Source organism: Perognathus longimembris, chromosome 5 (assembly GCF_023159225.1).
Source record: "Perognathus longimembris pacificus isolate PPM17 chromosome 5, ASM2315922v1, whole genome shotgun sequence".
In the NCBI taxonomy this organism is placed as follows: domain Eukaryota; kingdom Metazoa; phylum Chordata; class Mammalia; order Rodentia; family Heteromyidae; genus Perognathus; species Perognathus longimembris.
Window position 1 is genome coordinate 39,811,287 of NC_063165.1, and position 21,631 is coordinate 39,832,917.

The 21,631-nt window shown below is 41.1% G+C and overlaps 1 protein-coding gene across 1 annotated transcript in view; it reads left to right on the forward strand.

Annotated features, from left to right (window-relative positions):
* The window catches only part of Plcxd2 (phosphatidylinositol specific phospholipase C X domain containing 2), a 41,109-nt gene extending 23,692 nt beyond the window's left edge, over positions 1-17,417 (forward strand). Inside the window, exons 2-4 of the mRNA XM_048346576.1 lie at positions 3,270-3,730; positions 9,423-9,664; positions 16,037-17,417. Of these exons, the coding sequence (XP_048202533.1) occupies positions 3,270-3,730; positions 9,423-9,664; positions 16,037-16,196 (863 nt within the window). The 3' untranslated portion in view covers positions 16,197-17,417. The remainder of the gene's footprint in view (positions 1-3,269; positions 3,731-9,422; positions 9,665-16,036) is intronic.
* The last annotated feature ends 4,214 nt before the right edge of the window (positions 17,418-21,631 follow it).

Here is a 21,631-nt window from a genome sequence, read left to right on the forward strand (position 1 = left end):
CACATGAGCTCCTCATCTGTGTTCTGACCTCATCATTAAATAAGCCAGAATGAATGACACTCCTAACCCTAGATATTCTTCTGCACCAGTTCTCTGGGGGGAAAAAAAAAAAATAAGGCAAAGACCAATAAACCAGTATTTTCTCCTCTTCTAGGGAGTGGGGGAATTTAATTCATTATCCCAGGGCAGAGAGGGAATTGCTCTTATTATAGACTGTGGTTAAAAAGAAAAATAATTTGGGTTATAAAGTAATAAGATTTTTATAAGTACTGTTTAAGATTGCACTGTTCAGTGGGCAAGAGAGGGATCGTTTTTAGCTTGTTTTGATCTTTTAAAAAAATTTAAATGCATTTAAGTGAATGGCATTCTTTACCTATTATTATCAGGCAAAAGCTTTCCCAAAAACTAAGTAGGTAGAAAGGGAAAAAATATTGATAGTGGCTACTGGCGGAGGGTTGCTTTTGTCTGCTGTGGGTCTAAGTAGGGCAATTTCACTAAGCGTCATTCAGAAACAATCTGCTCCAAGGTCTTGCCTCATAGGGGTGGGGGTGGGTAGACAGAAGGCCAGAGAGATAAAAAGGGAGAAAAGCATTAAAAAGACACACAATGTATACCCTCTCCCTCAGTGGGGAGGGTTGGGCACCGTGTGTGCCCCTGGGTATTCAGAAATCACCCCCAGGGTCCTATTGCTGTCACATTTCAGCACAGGCCTGAGACAGAGAGAAAAGTGTTGGAGGTTGTTAGCACTTCTCCCTGTGGAGTTGAAACTGGGCTCAGCACCAACAAGCACACACCAGGGGACTTGTCTCTCCTCTATGTTTGGATAATGGCTGTTCCCTGTGCCCAGGGAAGAATTAAGTCCAATATGTGCCTCACACTATGTCACACACTGAAGCTTGAACAGCTGGGCTGTTAATACAATTTAAAAGGGAGAGAGAACTGGCTGTTCACCATCTATATACAAGGTATTCATTATAAATCTCCCAATGAGAAGGTATAAAAAATTCTTGCTGATGAGCATTAAAAGGAAATAGAGCATTAGGCAAGGACCCAAGGAGCTCATGAGCAGCAATAACCAATGTAGAAGCCAGGCACTGGTGATTCACACCTGTCATCCTAGCTACACAAGAGACTGAGATCTGAGGATCGTGGTTCAAAGCCAGCTCAGGCAGGAAAGTCCACGAGACTCTTATACCCAACTAACCACCAGAAAACAAAGTGTCCCTGTAGCTCAAAGCGGTAGAGCACTAGTCTTGGATGAAACAGCTCAAGGATAGCACCCAGGCTCTGAGTTCAACCCCCAGGGCTGGAAAAATTTCCATTAGTAATGACAATCTTTTACCTGGAGTGTGCTGGTCATGTACTCACTTGTGAACTTAAATATGCCAAAGGATTCATAAGTATAGTTTTTCTTAATACTCACAGAATCTCTTCCATGTTCCAGAAAAAGAAAACATTATTTGTCACCTGTTTTTCTTTTCACACTTTATTTTCAAGACAATAAAACAATAAAAAGCCTGAGGAGAGTGACCTGTTTTCAAAAAGAATGGAAAAAATATAGTATAATGTGGTAGAGTTTTATAACGTTCTGGGTTGTGTCTGAAATGCCTACTTGAAAATTCAATGAGCTACAGAACTGGTGATGGGCACTAAGTGTAGACACACAACTGAGGGGCAGTGGAGGTGGCGGTGTTAGAACAAAGATGCTTCACTCTTGCCTTGGCACACAAAATGCATCCATAATCTCTGTGCTGTCTTGCCTCAGAGCCAGTCACAGCACTAAGGAAAGCACCTGCTGCATGCAGTAGTGGGTAACAATCTTGATAATGGCTGACACTGGGTGGAAAGAAATGATGAAATGAAAGATACTTGTTGGAAATTACGTTCACCCAAAAATTTTACTATTTGCTGAAAAAATTGCCTGTTGGTTATCCTAGCTACTCGAGAGGCACAGGCAGGAGGATTGCAAGTTTGGGTCCCTCCTTTGCAAATATTAGCACGGGACTCTGTCCCATTTTTTAAAAGAGCTGGAGATGGAGATAGATAAAGTGGGGGGGATGCAATCATAATGGTCAGTGCATATTGTACAAAGTTAAGAAAATTGAGGCAAAGGGTGGGGTTTGTAGGGATGGGTGAGAATGATGAAAAGGTGACGTCAATCAAGATGCACTGCATTCATAAACTGATGTGTTAAATAGCAACTCATTTGTAAATCACTAAATGATAATAGACATGATTTAAAAAGTAAAAAGAGGGGCTGGGGATATGGCCTAGTGGCAAGAGTGCTTGCCTTGTATACATGAGGCCCTGGGTTCAATTCCCCAGCACCACATATACAGAAAACAGCCAGAAGTGGCACTGTGGCTCAAGTGGCAGAGTGCTAGCCTTGAGCAAAAAGAAGCCAGGGACAGTGCTCAGGCCCTGAGTTCAAGGCCCAGGACTGGCCAAAAGAAAAAAAAAAAAGTAAAAAGAGCCAGGTGCCAATGGCTCAGGCCTGAATCCTAGCTACTTAGGAGGCTGAGATCTAAGGATTGTAGTTCAAAGCCAGCCCAGGCAAGAAACACAGTGAGACTCTTATCTCCAATTAAGCCCCAGAAAACCAGAAGCAGAGCTGTGGCTCAAAGTGGTAGAGCACTAGCCTTGAGAGAAAGAGCTCAGGGACAGCGCCCATGCCCTCAGTTCAAGCTCTATAACCAACAATAACAAAAAAAGTAAAAAGAACTGAGATATGGTTCAAACAGTACAACATTTAACTAGAAAGAATGAATCCTGGCTCCTGGGTTCCATCTTTAAAACTACAAAAGAAATAAACAAATATGCAAATAAATAAGTGCAACCCTCACTAGAGACCCATTAGGTTTTTCTGCAGCATTCATCCTTGTTTTTCTGAACATTTGAGTTTATTTCTTCAGAACAGCTTTCCTAAAATGAAATCACTAGATCAAAATGGCATAAATATTTTAAAGCTCAATTTCCAAGCAAATTTCTAAATGGTTTTCTGCAAGGATACTTATTAATTTACCTTACACCAGCAATATATGAGAATTATAGAATCACTCTGGTCTTAACAAGCTGCTAATAAGATTGTGTTACTTTGATTTGAGTTTATTTCCCTCTTCACAGGCTTGGGAATTTTTATAAGTATTCATTTGTACTATTTTGGTGTACTTGATTCTTAATCATCACAGTTATTTTCTTACTCTTGGCTTGGTTTCTCCAGCTCTAGCTTCATCTCCATCTGTATTCCTCTGTCTTATTGCTTTGTACAGGCTCCCATGATTCTTTCAGTTATTGGGTAGATGAAAAGTCCCCAGTGGGGCCTGACCAAACCCCAGCTATCAAACGCCTGGCCAGGATCTCCTTGGTAAAAAAGCTAATGAAGAAATGGTCTGTGACTCAGAACCTGACCTTCCGTGAGCAGTTGGAGGCTGGAATCCGCTACTTTGACCTGCGTGTTTCTTCTAAGCCTGGAGATTCTGACCAGGAGATTTACTTCATCCATGGACTTTTTGGCATCAAGGTCTGGGATGGGTTGATGGAGATTGATGCGTTTCTCACTCAGCACCCTCAAGAGATTGTCTTTTTGGATTTCAACCACTTCTATGCCATGGATGAAGCTCATCACAAATACCTGGTTCTCCGAATCCAGGAAGCCTTTGGAAGCAAGCTGTGCCCAGCCTGCAGTGTGGAAAGTATGACATTGCGAAGCCTGTGGGAGCAGAGGTGCCAGGTAAGAAAGAAGAGTTGAGCTTCCAAGGGCAACAACCTAACATTTCTTCTCCTGAGTTTCCTTACATTTGTAACATAGCTGCACCCAGAGCTCAGAGGCAGAAGGGTGGATTGTTGGAAGTATTGAACCTATGTAGACAGGACCCGGAGCTCTAGGATAACTTTCAAGGGCTCCGTGGCTCCTGCTGGAACCGGATTTAACACCTGCCATTTAATTTAGTTTGTCCAAAATCAGTCTGACATTTAAACTGACCTCAGATACACTGACCAGATCCACCCCAAGGCAAAGTTGTGAAATGGGCCAGTGGGTCATTGCTATTCTTTTCTCTTAAGGTCTGTTGAACCTCACAGGCCAGCTGCACTCAAATGATCCTTGCCAAGATATTGAGGGATAAGGAAAAGCATTTGCCTACAAAGGCATATGAAGGCATTCATCAAAGGAGTGTTAATATTTTTCAGGCTCTCTTCCTAGAATTTAGGTCACTGTTGGAGACAGAGGTAAAGAAGAACTCACTAGAGGAGTCCAGATTATGACAGCATTCCTCAGGGTTACATAATAAGAGAAGAACCTCCAAACTAAGGCCCATGAAAGACCTGCTCAGGAAAAGGAATGGAACAAAAAAATCCCATTTTTACCCCCAAGAAATGGTGGTGTCATAGAAGAACTTCTTCATGTAAAAGGCAGCCTCCAACCTAGATTCTTTACAATAAAAAGAAAAGAAAAGGCAGTCTCTCACTTGCCAAGTAGACACATTAAGCAATTCATCTTGAAGAGGTAGATTTCTTTTTTTTTTTTACTTAAGGAGTTTATTTCTTGAAGGTAGAAATTTATTTATTTGTGACAATTATTGAACAACATATTCACCAAACATCCAGTCTATGCATATGGGACAAATCAGTAAATGAATCACTTGCCCTAATGGGAACTTTGCATTCAACGGGAGGGGAGAGAGGGTAAAGGAAATAAAGACAGCATATACAAATAAAGCATATACATGCCTAGACAGTGATAAGAACTATGTACAAAGGAACAATCTAATGGGATGTGAGAAAACCAGGGGTCTTTGGGTGGGAAAGCCGTTTGCAATTTTACATAGGTTGGACAGAATAGCCCTCATTGAAAACATGGCATTTGCAGAAGTGTTGGTAATTAGGGGCAGAGTAAGTTGTGTTGGCAATTGGCAGTGAGTACACAGGGCCCCTAAGACAGGAGTTTCCCTGGTATCACTGAGGAAAAGTAGGAGCAATATGGATAGAGAAGAGGTGAGTAGAGCACGGAAAAAGAGTTTAGAGAGGCCAGAAGGGGCCTGTGATGACAGTTATGAGTGTAGCTCATAGCCTGACAAAGGTTTTAATGGTATCCTCTGGCTGCTGTATCAGGAAAACATCAGGAGATCAGGGAGAACTGGGGAACACAATGAGGAGGTTTGTGGACAAGCAGACACATTGTGAATATATCAGAAGGCAGAGCCATCAGGCTAGTAGGTTAGGATCTGAGTGCCAGAGAAAGCAAAGATTCCTTGGGGCTGGGATTATGGCCTAGTGGCAAGAGTGCTTGCCTTGTATACAGGAAGCCCTGGGTTCAATTCCCCAGCACCACATATACAGAAAATGGCCAGAAGTGGCGCTGTGGCTCAAGTGGCAGAGTGCTAGCCTTGAGCAAAAAGAAGACAGGGACAATGCTCAGGCCCTGAGTCCAAGCCCCAGGACTGGCCAAAAAAAAAGATTCCAGGATGTTCCCAGGTTTGGGGCCTGAGGAAATGGAAATACCAGATTGTTGTGTCAGTCACACCAGCAAAAGTGATCAATGTCCTTCCTGCTAAGTAAATTTCATGAATTTATCTTAGTATCTAGTTCAGAGGCAGCTCAGGAAGACAAATCTGAAAATCTCTTATCTCCAATTAACCAGCAAAGAACCAGAAATGGAAATGTGTAGCTCAAGTGCTAGAGTGCCAGCCTTGAGTGAAAAGCTAAGCAAGAGCATGAGGCTCTGAATTCATCTCTATATTGGAAAAAAAAAAAAAGGGGCAACTTTCTAAATTATACTTTACCAAATACCTATTACATTTTTACCCTTATACCTGTGTTTGTATCTGTCCAGACTCACAAGTTTAACCTGGGGAGATTTATTCCTAATAGAGCTTTTCTCTAACATTATGAAATAATAGCAATCACAGCACTAACATCTAACACTTACTAAACCATGACATATGGTAAGTGTCTGGATTCATTCATCTGATCCTGCCACTGCCACTGTGTGATAAGTGTTTTGTTATTATCCCCACTGTACAGATGAGGAAACTGAGGAAGCCACTTGCTCTCATTATTAAGAGGTCAGAGGCAGGATTCAATCACAGCCTCTCTCCAGTTCCCTTAGTTGTAGATGCTGAGGGCTTCTGATTTTCACATGTTTGATGATTTTTACAACTGCTGTTCTGTGTGATGCCATTAAAAACACTTTCTCTTTATAAATTAGACCTTTTTTCCAGAGGCTCTCAGAGAGATACAGAATGAGAGATGGCTTTTGAATATAGGAATTCAGGTAAGGGCTCATTGGAGTCCACATAAAACTTTATAATTGTGTACAAAGCTAGTATTCTCAATGGTTGACATATTGCATATTAAATAGAATAGCCATCCTTCAGGAATAATAAATAGGGTAGACAGTGAATTTCTCACAGCAGAATGATGATCTATCACCATATTTAAATATGGGCTGATTAAACTGTGTCATCCATCAAACTACAAATACTCCTAAGTCATGAAGGAAAGAAAGTGTGAAGGGTTGAGTGTCATTGACTTAAATCCCAAGACACTGTCCCTGCTCCTTTTTTTTTTTCTGTTTTGTCAGATATGGATGGCTCTTCTTGAAAGCTGAAACCCGATATCTAAATGATCCTTACCAGTCACTCTGCTAGGGTCCTGTCACACTTGTGGTCAGACTTTAAATATTCATTATGGGACAAGCTGCCTTTCATTGCCCCCTGAGTATTTTGTTAGTGTACTTGAATATCAGGAAGTGCATTTCCACCTATTGACTCAGCATGCAAATACATCACAATTCACAGGTACATATTGGCACACTAGCAGTAGGAGTTCTGAGAGTATGATGACTTAGAGGATTTAACATACATCTAGGAAGTATTAGGAGAAATGTAATACCAAAAACTAGGGAACTGTAATCGTTGCAAGACAGCACTGCCTCAAATGTTCTGTGCCATATGAAGAAAGGGAGTTTTGTAATACATGAGTTGAAAAGTAGAACAGAACATAAATGTATATCCTGACCAGGTGCTGGTGGTGGCTCATGCCTAGCTACTCAGGAGTTTGACAACTCAGGATCAGGGTTCAAAGCCAGCCCAGGCAAGAAAGTCTGTGAAACCCTTATCTACATTTAACCATGAGAAAACCAGAAGTGGTGCTGGGGATCATAGTAGTAGAGTACTAGCCTTGAGTGGAAAAAGCTCAAGGACAACACCCAGGCCCTTAGTTTAACTCCCACAGCTGACAACAACAACAAAAAATCTATATCCTGGCTTCAACAAAGGAAGGATCAGAATAAGGTCACTCAAGGAATCATCCTTGAAGAAAATGAGATTTTTTTTTTAAACTGAGTCAAAAGAAACTCTGAACATGAACTACTGAGCTGGAGGGGGAGAATATTTCAGAGAAACAGGCTGGGGTTAGGGGAGAGAGCAGTCCCCAGAGATTGACAGTCATGCACCTGGATTCTTGTACCCTAAGAATTGGTTTGCCAGGCCAGCCTCCCACAGTCAACAAAGATTATGCTGCAAACTTTCATGATTAAATTGCTCCAAGAGGCCCTTAAGATCTGCTATCTGTCCCTTTTCTAGGCCAGGACCAGCACTGGCCTCTCTTGTTCTGACACTTGGCCCCAGTGTAGCTTCATGGGATAATGTGTAGTCAGACTGTCAACTGGGCACAAACTCCCTACTGCCCAGGGTAGCTCATCTCATAGGACTCAGGCTTCCAAACTAGCCAATTACACAGCCGGGAGGAGATCCTCCCATCCCCCAGGCAATCTGCTTAAGATGAGCCTGTGATTAACCTCATTAACACGTGTGTTTACTACCGACCTCATTAGTGAGTAGTCAGTCAGCATTACTCAGAACTATTACCAACAAGCAAGAACAGCCATCACCTGACATGGGTACACTCCAGTCTGGCGCTCCCTGACTCTGGGCCCTCAGGGAATATTTAGTCAGTCTCCTTACTCATTGGTTGAATGCACTGGAAACAAGACTGGCCCACTGAGCCTGTGTTTCTGAAAACGTGGACGATGATGATCCTTTGAGCTGGCTGGCAGTCAGGCAGCATAAATATACACACATCATTCCTCTGGGACGAGATGGCTGGTATCCACGAGGAGGAAAAACTATGTATTACTTCTACAAACCTGCTCAGCAGAGCTCTGAATTGGGACAATCAAAATAGCAATTCCCTGTCCCAGGGCTGCTTCCCAGAAACTAATTAATGCTATGGATGTGGCTTGCTAATTATTTTCAAAATTACCACCATCGTGAGCCATCCCACTAGAGACGCATTGCCTGCGTGAACTCTGTGCTCACCCTCTTCCTCTCCTGGGGAGAAGGATTCCATTTGGAGTCAGTGAGCACAGTTGAAAATCTATTTACTCCCCAATTCATTTGGTGTATTTACATAAACGAAACGCCAAGAGCTGAGTACCAGGCTCAGGTACACCAGGAACATAACTTGTAAAAGCCATGTGAACAACCCAACCCAGAAACTTCTGAAGTGTTTGGCCTGAGGTCCAATGCCTTCCCAGCTGGGTGTATGGAGAGACTTTTACAAGACTGAATTTGGATGGCAAAAGAAAAATTTCATATTCATTTTTACTAACCTTTTAATGGAAAATTCTTATACTTAGCAATGGCCGCACCTGTTACTTTATTCTCATAGGTGTGAACCTGTCAATGTACAATTATTAATTATTGCAGAGAGCTTAAACTAGCTTTCGTGCTCATCACTAACTTACATTATGGAGCTCATTAGACTCTCGACAAAATAATTTCTTTGTATGCATTTATCACGAAGTGTATACATCCATCGTCACACGTTTATGTATTATGAATAAGTATACGTCCATATCACTGATTTCCTTTGTAATCTGGTCGGGCTTTGGTTTTATTTAGAACACTGTTCTAAGAAGGTGGTCTATAATGTTACTATATTTTCCAAGCTGTTCATGGTAAAACACAAAGTTAATCTTTTCTTTTTTTATGTATCAATACTGGAGCTTACACTTAGGGTCTGGGTACTATCCCTTAGTTTCAGTGACTCAAGGCTAGCACTATATTACTTGAGTCAAACATCTACTTCTGGCTTTTTGCTGGTTAGTTGAAGATGAAAGTAGTCTCACAGACTTTTCTGCTCAGACCAACTTCGGACCATGATGCTCAGATCTCAGCCTCCTGAGAAGCTAGGATGACAGACATGAACCACTGGCGCCTACCTACAATTAAGAATCTTTGAGTCAGACATATAGCAAATGCTCACCACATCTTCGCTTGTTTGTTTTTAAATATATGTAGCATTCCTTGAATTCCTACATCTGTTTATTTGACTTCCCCCGTTCCAGCAAAGTGTAAAAAAAGAAGAAGAAGAAGAAGCTAACATTCAACCTTTTCCTTTCCCTGCTCTGAACATTTCAGGTTCTTATTTTCTACCACTGTCCCTTCTACAAGCAATACCCCTTCCTGTGGCCGGGAAAGAAGATCCCAGCACCCTGGGCAAATACCACGAGTGTGCGCAAACTAATCCTCTTCCTGGAGACCACACTCAGTGAACGAGCCCCACGTGGCTCCTTCCACGTGTCCCAGGCGATCCTCACCCCCAGAGTGAAGACCATCGCCCGAGGCCTGGTTGGAGGTCTCAAGAACACTCTGGTTCATAGGTAAAGTTGGCTTCCACCCTAAAAGTAAGGTTTTTGTTGGTGGTGGTTTTGTTCTTGATGTTGCTGATGTTTCCTGAGACAGTGTCCATTTGCCACCCCAAGTGGCTTCAAATTTGCAATCTTCTTGCCTCCCTACTTCCCAAGTGCTAAGATTACAGGAATGCACCCCCATTACCTGGCCAGTAGAGTTTTGGTGGTGGTGGTGGCGGTGGTGGGATTGGAACTCAGGACCAGGGCGCTGTCCCTGAGCTCTTTTTGTTCAAGGCTACTGCTTTACCACTTGGAACCAGAGTGCCAGTATTCTGCTAGTTAATTAGAGAAAAGAGTCTCACGGCCTTTCCTGCCGGAGCTGGCTTTGAACTGTGAGTCTTAGATCTCAGTCTTCTGAGTAGAAGGGATTACAGGCATGAGCCATTGGCACCTGGCCCTGGTAAGTTTTTTTAATTATTATTTTTTTTATTGTTACTGTAAAGGTGATACACAAAGGAGTTACAGTTACATACGTCAGGTAACAAGTACATTTCTTTTTGAACAGTGTCACCTCCTGGTAAGGCTTTTAAAGCCCATGAATCTTAATTTTCTTCTGACAATGAAGTTTGAAGATTTTAAAAAGCCCTTTCTTAACTTTATATGTGAAAAATTGTAGATTTGGAGAGACTGCATGAAAAGTGTGAAGGATTCTTAAGCATTCTGTTAAGATGTCCACACTGTTCCATAAATACTTCCTAAATTTTAATTCTAAGGCAAAGCACTTTGAACCCCTTGTACTGTTTGTTCTCTTCTCATACATGTCGGCCCTCACCCCTATGGTTGGCCAGATACTCACTCATGGAAGAAGTACTCAACCTTGTGCTGGCTGTGCTGACAGATGATGGGGACTTATTGTTGAGCCCTGTAGGAATGAATTCATTCTTCTCTCTTCCATAGTGACCACGAGTCCTTGGACTCATGCCATAGCTTCAGATACTTCCTCAGGGAAGAATTAAGTATGACTGCACCATCTGACAGGGACACTCAGTCATTCTGTCTGAGATAATTAATGTTCATCATCCTGGAGACCAACAAATGATGGATATTATCCAAGAAAGGATAGATGTATATGTAGATGTGTATATGTCTATTTGCTTGTCTATATATGTGTGTATGTGTATAGATGTTTATATGTGTGTACATATGAAGGTATGTGTGTATATGCACATCTGTATGTAGGTGTGTATAGAAGTAAATACGTTTTAGAAAACAAAAGATTATTTCTAAGAATCCAGTTAGTTCCTGAGTTTTGCTGTGGATAGTGAGAAATTCATTCAAACATACTTGGTTCTGAGTTTAGATAATCTGAGTTCAGATAACAGTAAGTCACCAAAACAAGAGATACCTACAGTTTTCCTTGTAGTGAGGGCTCCTGATTATATTAACAATGGACATAACTGCTAACCTCTGTCTATTGAATTGATTGAATTGTTTGTACTCAAGTATAAAAATAATTTGATAAACTAGTATGACATCTAAAGATGTAGAACTACAAACTTATTTTACAGCATTTGTTCATGCATCCATACCATTTTTTCCTATGGCCTTGGCAAACGTGTCAATTAATATTACTGGATTATTCAGTCACTAAAACGAGTATAAAGGAGAGGGTAGGTACAAAGATATCAGATAGGAAATGTCATCTCTGACTTCTGAAACTCACTCTCATAGGAAAAATGAACAGGAAGATTCCTATAAAGTAAGGTGAAAATCACTCTAGTAAAAGTCTATGCAGAGAGATAATATGAATAAGCTATATCTGTGTTCTGTATTCTGAATATAAAGTAATATTTTGAGAGTGATTTCATTTGCTTCTTAAATCCAAGCCAGCTTCTATAAGGGCACATTGTCTAAAATACCTTCTTTCCCCTACTTAAGATAAGACACAGTCAAGTGAAATGACCCAGACCCATGATGCTAGTAAATTGTGTATAAACTTACAAATTCTTACAACATTAATCTGGCTGTAGATGAATGCCAGGGTCCTTGGTTAGTGATAATGATGGTGCCATATGCCCAAAGTCAAGGTCTTCCATTGTGGCAGAACCCTTGCCCAACCAGGAGGCAGGTGTTCCTGAGATTAGAAGATATTTTGTCATCTTAACCTCTGCTGGTCACAAGCGCACTTCGGCATGATTTCACATTCCTATGCCTGTATATCCCCTGAAGGAGGAAGTGCAGATGTGGTCAAGAATATGTTTCCCAATGGAAGGGCAGCACGTGGCTGGCTGTCATTTCCTCTCAACTGCTGAGTAAACATAGGTCCTTCCCTTGAGTACCAGCACCCAGTGGGTCTCTCCTAACTAATCAGCCACTAGGAGTGCTGTCCAGCTGTTTCTGGACATTGATTATCAGTTCAAACCAAGGAGGAGGTTTATTGTCCTTCAACTAAAGAGATCATTTTCTCAGCAGGGAGTTATCTCCCAAACTCATAGTTAAACTTTGGACCTGAGATCTTGTCTCATTACCTTGGTTCATCACTCTAGAAGGAAACCACAAACATTGTAGATATTTGGACTGAACTGTGATCGTTGCTTGCCCCATATTTACAAAATCCTGAAATTCGGATTCTTAGCACTCTCACTGAAATCAGACCAAAGTGAGTTTTGCCTAAGCCTGAACACAAAGCAACTGTGGACCTCTAGAAAAGATAGGAACTGAAATCAGAAGGCCTGGGACAGGCCTGGCGTGGTCTCTGTGAGAGGTGGTGCAGTATGCCACTTCTCCCACAATCCATATGTTAAAGTCTTAGATCTACTAGCTCAGAAGGACCATTTTTGGAGAAAGGCTTTTTTTTAAGACGTAATTAAGAGAATGGGGTGTGGCTCAAGTAGAAAGAGCAATTGCAAGTCTCTGAATTCAAACCTAATACCACCCAAAAGATAAGGAGACAGTAATTAAGTGGAGAAAAAGGCAATTGGTATGGACTTTGGCACAGTTTTTACCTGGTATTCTTAGAAGAGGAAATTTCAACCTACCAGGCTTGCTTGAAATTCTGTGCTGTGTGCACAGATCCTGCCCTAGAAAGCAGACAATAGGAAAGTGACATCAGCAAAGCAAGGAAAAAGGCCTCAGTAGGAAACAAACCTCTTGCCATTTTTGTCTTGGACATCTAGCCTCTGAAACAAGAGGAAATTCACTGCAATCCTTGAAGCCAACCAGGGTGTATTTGTCATGGCTGCCCTAGCTAGCAAACTAATATGGTCTCTTAGCAACAAGGCAGCCTTGGATACGTTTTCTGTGCTGGGATTTTTGTTCACAAGTTAAGTGGGGTTAATAATACCTCACAAAATTGTAGAGTTAAGCTGGGACTCCTACCATGGTGCCTGGCGCCGTGTGAAGAAACACTTTAGAAAGGCAGCAGCGGGCCTCAAGGTCAAAGGGAAGTTTGTAAGCTCTGCAGCCTGTGGGTGTCAGAAATGCCTGGCTCCGCTTTTTGCTGTATCTCTATTTCTGGTAAAGGCCAGGAGTTTAGAAAAGACTGAGTAGCTGCTCTTTCACCATAGTCTCTACATTTCCCTTTCTTTGTACATAATCCTGGTATTTGATCTGAGCCTTGGGGAAGGTTCACATGTATAATGCAAAACAGACATAGGGCTTTTTGTCCCTGGAGACCACCGGTATATACCTTTCCTACTTCTCTCTGCTCAGGCTCCAGTTGGACTTTAGCTGCAGATTTCTGGAACTGAGCCACTGGGCCTTCAAATCTCATCTGCCCATGATGACCCGCAGATGGCGCCTGTGTTCCATATTTAACCATTGACTAGGCTCTATGGGAAATCTTGAACGCACCAGGCTCAGCCCTACTCTACCCTTCACATGGACCACTGTGTAACGCCTAGTATGGTCTCTACCTCCATTTTCAACTCCTCATTCTTAGGCTACAACATTCTTGTTACCTAGGCAGCAAGGTGTACCTATTTTCAGGAAATCTCTTGCCCTTAGTCGCACAGTATCCCTGCCTTACACTCCTCTATTTATGATTCCTTTTCTTCTGCCAAATGCCCTCACAGTACTTACTTACTATATCCCAGTGCTTACTTAATCCATCCAAAAATCTATCTACTATATCATTATAGTCTTTATTTCACAGGGGGAGAGGATGAGGAACCATGGGATGGTAAAGTTTATTAAGTTTATTGAGTTTATTAGGTCTTCAAAAGTCCAGCTTCAAAAGGAAGTACTCCAAGGAGTATGGTCTACTAAATCACCAGTCAGTTATAAATACATAAATGTAAGTTGTTTTATGACATGTGTTTTAGCTCATGACCAAATGTGAGTTCCACTGCGAGAACAGACGCAGGACTGATTATAGTTGGAATCATGAATGAGAAAAATGCTAGGAAATACTTAATAACTTGCTTTCCAGAAGACTGATAAGTCATGACTCATTCTAAAAAATGGGAGAGTGGCCGCAGGAGAGCTTTGAAGGAGAAAAAAAGGGAAAGAATAATGACCATAAAGGGTATGACCAAAAGAAGAGCGAAGGAACAATAATTCAATGGTTTTTAATTTTGACCTAGTCCCATATTCACACATATACACCAGGTTCTGTCTTCCCAAATCTATTTTCCACCTCGTGGCTGTGAAAACTATAAGTATGCTTTTATTGTTCTAGCCTCTGTCTGCTGACATTGTTCATATTCACATCTCAAAATCATTCAATTCACTTATTTTTTTATGAAACTAAACCCAGAGCTTCTTTGAACAAAAGTTTGTGTCACACAGGAAGCCTTCAAATGATCTATAAATAACTTCTATAACTTAACATTTAAAAAGGGAAAATGAAAAAATGCAGTATTGAACAGAAACCTCCAAGAATATACACAAATGGCCAAAAATGTTCAACAAGGCTGTCAAATAAGACATAACAAACTGTTCAAAAATATTATTCACCATAGAATGCAAATCAATATACACTGAGCTATCAGTGTGCTGATATCTAGTATGACTAGAATTTAAAAGGCTGGTAGCATCAAATTTAGGGAAGCAAAACAGAGCTCGATCGTTTGTTGGCCAGAATATGCAATGGAATGATTCTTCTTGGAAAAGGCCTGGTAACTTCTTATAAGACTAAATGTAAACTAACCTTGTAATACAGAAATTTTATCCCTTGGTTTTTAGCCAGGGGAAATGAAAACAAATGTCCATTGAAAAGAGAGAGAGAATTATAGGAGAATGACCACAATCATTTTATTCACAATAAAAATTGGGAACCAGAAATTGGAAACAGACAATCAACAATCTGCGTTATGTTCACACAGTGAAATATTATACAATATTTAAAAGAAATACAGATACATGTAGCAACAAGGATGAATTTCAAAACCAATTCGTGCCACACAAAAGAAAATTCAAGAATACATATGCATGGTGAATAGGAAGCTCTAGAACAGGCAATCTAATCTATAATGGATGATGAACCTGTTTAGCTATTGCCTCTTGGAAAATGGAACAGGAACTGACTAAGATGGGACATTCCAGGATCTTCTGGAGTGCTGGTGATACATTATAATTGGAATTAATCTGGTTTATTTATTTGTGTATATTTGACAAAACTAAGTGTGAACTTAAGATGTGTGCTTTTTATTAAATATACCTTCAATTTCCCAAGGAAGCAAGGGTTGACCCCCTAGTATACATATTGACCCACTTAGGGGATGTATAGAGATGCTTGCAACTAGGATAGGTCAAAAGTATAAGATGGGTTGATAGGAGGATGGTGATGGAACAATGGATAGAAGCATGACAAGCAAGCATAGAAAAATATGAGCGCTCAACGAAATTATAGCAGCATGTTTTCTGTTTTGACCTATTTTATAATGTTTCATGATTCAAATAATCTAAAAACCCACCAGTAATGAAACTCTTGAGCGTCATGTCTCAAGGTCCCATTGACATGTTTGTCCTTTTTGTTGCTTGAAACATTTCAATAATCTCCTCTCCCATCCAAGAAACCCTGGGAGGGCTGGGAATATGGCCTAGTGGCCCGAGTGCTTGCCTCCTACACATGAAGCTCTCGGTTCAATTCCCCAGCACCACATATATGGAAAACGGCCAGAAGGGGCGCTGTGGCTCAGGTGGCGGAGTGCTAGCCTTGAGCGGAAGAAGCCAGGGACAGTGCTCAGGCCCTGAGTCCAAGGCCCAGGACTGACCAAAAAAAAAAAAGAAAAGAAAGAAAGAAACCCTGGGAAATGTAGTTCTCTGATGGTATTGTGACTCCTTCATTCTTGAGGGAGACATAAGGTTGAACTACAAAGGTTTGGCTTCCATTTCTGGAGGAGCCTTTCTAAACTTCTTATTGGTCTGTTCTCTCTTCCCACACCCCCTTCCTCTGTGTAGGAATCTTCCTGCCATCCTGGACTGGGTGAAGACTCAGAAGCCTGGAGCCATGGGTGTCAACATCATCACCTCTGACTTTGTGGACCTGGTAGACTTTGCCACAACAGTTATTGAGCTCAATGACCTTCTCCAGGAGGACAGAGCTGTGACTAAATGCTGACTTTTATTTTGTTGTTGTTGTTTTTCGGTTAACTTAATGTTGAAGTGACTGATCCAGGGTAGTGTTCTGAAGGGTTTCCTATTAGAATGGCCCCTGGGCAATGATAGTGGAGAAGAGGAAGATGGCTTCTTTTTTTCTTCCTCACATGGCCATTTGGATAAAATTACAGGGTGTTTTAATTGCATTTTTCCCAAAGAAGACTTAAAAAAAAACAACTTAAGTCTAAGGGAAGAACACATGTTTCATGTGATCAAAGTCAGAATTTGCCTGCCAGCTTCTGAATGGTAAATGGAATATGGAAATGTAATCTCCATGTTCCATTGGGTTATGGACTGTTTTTTAATTGGTCCAGTTCCCTATTGTCTCCCAGGGTTTTGTGTTTGAGCCAGTGAGGAGGTTGAACAGGTCTAAAGAACGGTTTTCCTTGCAGGTGTGGACATTGTGTGGGCTCTAATATCAACCAGGAACTCTGTGGTAGAAAGGAGCCAAAAATGAATTTTCTGTAGGATTGCTGAATATGGTAACTTGTTCCTTTAGAAAGTAAGTTGTATTTATCACCAAGGTGATTCCCCCCTTGCTATTCATACATAGCTTGGTGAATTGGGAGTAAACAATGTGTACTGCTCCTAGTATCAGAAATACGCTTCCCAATTTTAAAGCATTGATTCCTTTTTATTTTCTTTTTGGCCCCTTTTTAAAAGTGAAAAGCACAATGAGGGGAAATCTTCCCAGTGTGAGTTCAACAAGAAATGGACATGCATGTTTTTTGCATACCAGTTTTCTTTCATTTTATTATGTAGCATTCCCCCAAAAATCTGACAGGTAAGCACCTGCATCATTTGACAAAATCTTCTTTGGAGTGGGGTATGCAAACCAGATGTTGGAATTGCATTTCCTTGCGGCTAGCCTGGGCCTCGATATGAACTGTGGGTCACAATGAGAAGTGGGAGGCACCTTGTCTGTGATATCACAGAGGCTGACACAGGATGTGTGGGAATGTGCAATGGCATTAAAGGGTGAAGAAGCTCCAAGTGGGTCTGGAGCTCTTTTGTAACTCCTTGAAAACAAGACTACCTCGGGGATATTTCAGATGACTTGTGTGTCATCAAGTGAGAGATTTGCAGCGTTGGAATGTTTCCGGTTCTTATCTCCATTCTTCTACTTCCTACGGGTTCTTCTGAGCCTACTCCTAATCACCATTGCATGAGGGCTTTGATATTCAAGAGGTGCTTATCTCCAATGAGCCCTCTTGTATTTCAGTTGCTCTATTTATTTGTTTATTTATTTATTTATTTATTTATTTATTTATGATGTTAAGTATCTGCATTGCTTCTTACCTCAGGAGCCCTCACACAGTTGGCTAGACTTTTTTCACCCTGGGAAAGATGTTGCCAGGATCTTCCTTTCTCCACAAGACTGTTGGTCTCAAGGCTGTGAGTGACTTCAGATCTACTGCGGATATTCTGCTTTCCCCAGTCCTGCTGACAACAATGTCCATTTGTGGATGTGGGCCAGGCTCAAGACACCACTCATTGGGGACAGAAGATGAAATTTATCACGAAGACATCTCAGTTCTTAATGTAGCCCCTCCAGTAGAGTCTTAGAAATATATGAGGGTAGAAATAATACTGGACAAGAGGCTGTGTCCACTTCAACTCCCTTAGCCCTATCTAAGAATCTCTAAAGAAGGGTCAGTTTTCAGATTCTTAAGGAGAAGTCTATACATGGAATCCTGGAGTGATGTATGAATTATAAAGATTGCTGGACTGTCCTCTCTGTGGTTTCTCACTCTATCCTGTGATTTCACAGCTGGATTTTGCATGCCGCCTGCAGTGGAGAATATCAGAGGAAGCCACTGAAGGCCTATGCATGCCCCCCAACCCCCTACCCCTAGTTCTTGGCCTTCTAGTCATTACTTTCTGTGAAGTAACTTAAACCCTGACTTTTTTGCTTCCACAGCTTGAGGAGGTCACAATACAAATGCCTCTGGGAAAACCTGAATCCTTACCTTTGAATCCCTTCCCAAAGAATTTCTGGGATAGCAAGGTCCAATTTGGTAGGGCTTTCTTTGGATTGAAGTGAGACAACGAGTCTCCTCATTTAGTTTTAATGTTCCTTCAACTCTACATTAAACCCAAATGACAAACTCTGAAATCCCTGGCTTACGTTAAGGGTTTGGGTTTAGTCTTATTGTTCAATTTGTTGTTGTTGTTTAATTCTTGGCCAATTGCTAGGAACAAGACCATTTCCCTCTTTTATAACCCTTTGTAACTTGGCAAAGAGATAAGGAGGCAAGAGGAGAATTCTTCTGCTCTGTTTTATTTGAGCCTCAGCTTTGTCCAGGTGTTTGGTGCTATGAGGCCAGGAGTGTCGACAGGTATCTAACGTAGGATGCCCGTGAGGCTCAATGGCTCGTGACTGTTCAGTGAACTGTTTACTTGATTTTCTTCCTTCGTTTTTAAATGTATAATTGCACTTTGCTTGAACTGTAACATTTAGGTGCATCTCCGTGTCAGCATGCTAAGCGCAAAGTTACCAAGCATGACACAGAAACACAAAACCCTCCCAAATCTCTGTGCCAGAGCTCTGCGCGGTGTGGTGAGTGCAGGCACTCACTTCTGCTGCTCTAAGTTACTAGCTTTGTTTTTATTCAGAAAATCTGCACACAGTCCTGGAGGTGGAAATAGGACTCTTCATAATTTTCCCCTAATAAACACTCTAATCTCTGCTCCATTGAAAAGGTTTTCCACCATGTAAAGAATGGGTACATTCTACTCTTTGGCCATGAGGCAAAAAGGAAAACTCATACAATCGGGACAAAGAGAAAATAGACTGGCCACAGCCAATAAGAATTGTGACCCAGCCACACCACTTGTTGTCACAAGTTCTGGGAACCTTTCAGGTCATTATAAGGCTCTCATAATTGTTCAGAATTTACTTCAAGAAGAACTACAGATGAGATTCAGTGATAGAGTGTTTACCTGATTTGTATGCCCCCAGCACTGCAAAAAAAATAATAATAAAATAAATAATGATGATAACTTCAAGAGCAGCTAAAAAGCTACTTGATTGAGGCTATGAGGACTTAGTTTCACAGAATTTCATGTCATATTTGTTCTAAAAACTGAGTTTTTTTGTGAGCTCCCTGGACTGTTCAACTTGGCCACATTTCCATGATTTTCGTGGAAAAAGGGCCATCCCAGATTTCAGTTAAAAGTTATAAAGGCTTGAACTAGGAGCTTCTTAGAGGTGTGATGTGGAATCATGGATAAAGATGATGCTCTTAAGACTGAGAAAGAGACAATAGACTTGATGGAAAGGAAAGATAATTTATTAATATTTAATTGTGTGTTATGTCAGATAAAAGAGGGTCATGCAAAGTTGTACATTTGCTGCAGTAGACTCAAATGCTAGTCATTTTCCTTAGTACTGAATCTGTACCCCTGAACTTTTTTTTTTTACAATAGTGGAGCTACAGTTCAAACCCAGGATTTTAGATAAATATGAAGAAAAGCACAAGACTGAGCAGAGCTAATGATAGACCTTAAGAACTTTAGTTCATGATGTCAAACATTTATGTTCCCTAGCATCAGTGGCTCATACCTATATCACCTCAGAAGGCAAAGCTCCAAAGGATACAGCTTGGAAGTCAGCCAAGGCAGAAAGATCCATCAGGCTCCATCTCCAAATTGACCAGCAGAAAGCAGGACTGAGGTACAGTTTAAGTGGTAGAGTGACAGCCAAGCTAGCAAGCAATACAAGAGAATACAAGGCCTTGAGTTCAAGCCCAGTAACATGGCTGTTTGTTTCTATACAAAAAACAAACAAACAAAAAAACCCCACAAAACTGTAGTGGAGTCTTCCAAAATTAAACATGTTCTAATATGTTATGATTCACATCTCTGGAGTTCTGAATCTTACCATTAGAAAGTGCTCCCAGTGCTGGCAATATGGCCTAGTGGCAAGAGTGCTTGCCTTGTATACATGAAACCCTGGATTCGATTCCCCAGCAGCACATATTTAAAAAAAAGAAGAAGAAAAGAAAAGAAAGAAAGTGCTCCCAAAGAAACATGATTTAAAAAAAAAAAAGTTCAACACAAAACAAAAAGTCTCCAGTTCCTGTGTGGAAATTCCAAGGAAAATGAAACTACTTCTTTTTTCCCAAGAAAGAAAGCAGCAGGACTCCAAATTCAGGCCCTTATAGATTGACTGCATACCACAGTTGAAGTTTTGTAATATGCTTTATCGATTGCTAAGTTCTAGGAAACAGAATTGGCTTAGGAATGGGGCACAATGGGGAAGATACTCCCTCCCTGAACGGAGCAAGTCAACCTTGCTTCTTTTCATCTGTATGGAAATGCTATATCAAGGCTAAGTGTTTTGTAAGCCTTGGCTGACTAGCACCCCAAAATATAAGGTCCCCAATATTTAGACTCAATCTTTACACTCAGGGGACATGCAGTTCTGGTCATTCTTCTTCCCATGCATATGTGTAGACAATAGTACTTGGACTTTCTAGCAAAAGTGCAGTATTGGTTGATAAGCTTCACCAGGATGGCACCTTGGGGGCTCAAGAGAATCTGTGGATGCATATGTGGGTTCCTGAAAGCGGGGTTTTCAACATAGGGGACATTGCCTTGCTGTGTCAAGAGAAAACCAATAAAATGGACAGAACCAAAAGTGACTGGAAGTTTGTTTGGTATGGAATAGAAGAACATGCTATTTCTCTAAATTCCATTGACTTTCCAATACATCTCACCTTCTGCTTCAGCAAGGCTTCAGACATTTGCCCCATACCTTGTCACTCACTGATGTTTCACTGGGACACACAGGAGTGAACCAATTAGATGCCAAGTGGTTTTGCTTAGAAACTTGATCCTTAATTCCAGATGATTCTGAACAGCTCTTAACCACCCTCATCAAATCCTATCTCCTTAGCCTTGGGCGTCACCACCTTCCTGCTAGAAACAGTGACACTAATGGCACTGTATTTCTGAGCTTGCCCTAACTCAGAAGCATAGACCACAAAAAATGTTACCAATTTTCTTTAAAAAGCACAGTTCTAGGTGCTGTAAACATACACCATGATAATGCTATCCTGCTTTAGATCCAGTGATTTGCCATCTTCAAACGTGTCCGTAAGGCTTTGCAAGCTCAGTTTTAAGTTAATAACTCACATAAATCTATATCTGTCCTCTTTGTTGGTTCTTTCTGGGAATTTAGTCTCAGCGTTTATTGAGGCAGCACTATCAATGATCTAAAGACATTTTCTCTGTCCTTCTTTCCCACCCTGTTTTCTCTTCTTAACTCTTGGCCATCCTCCATCATCTCTTGATTACCACTGATCACGGGAGGCTGGCAAAAGATAGTTAAATGGTGTGTGTTGAGTGTTTAGCACACTCTTACCGTAGTGATTGTTGCTTCTTAACTCTTCT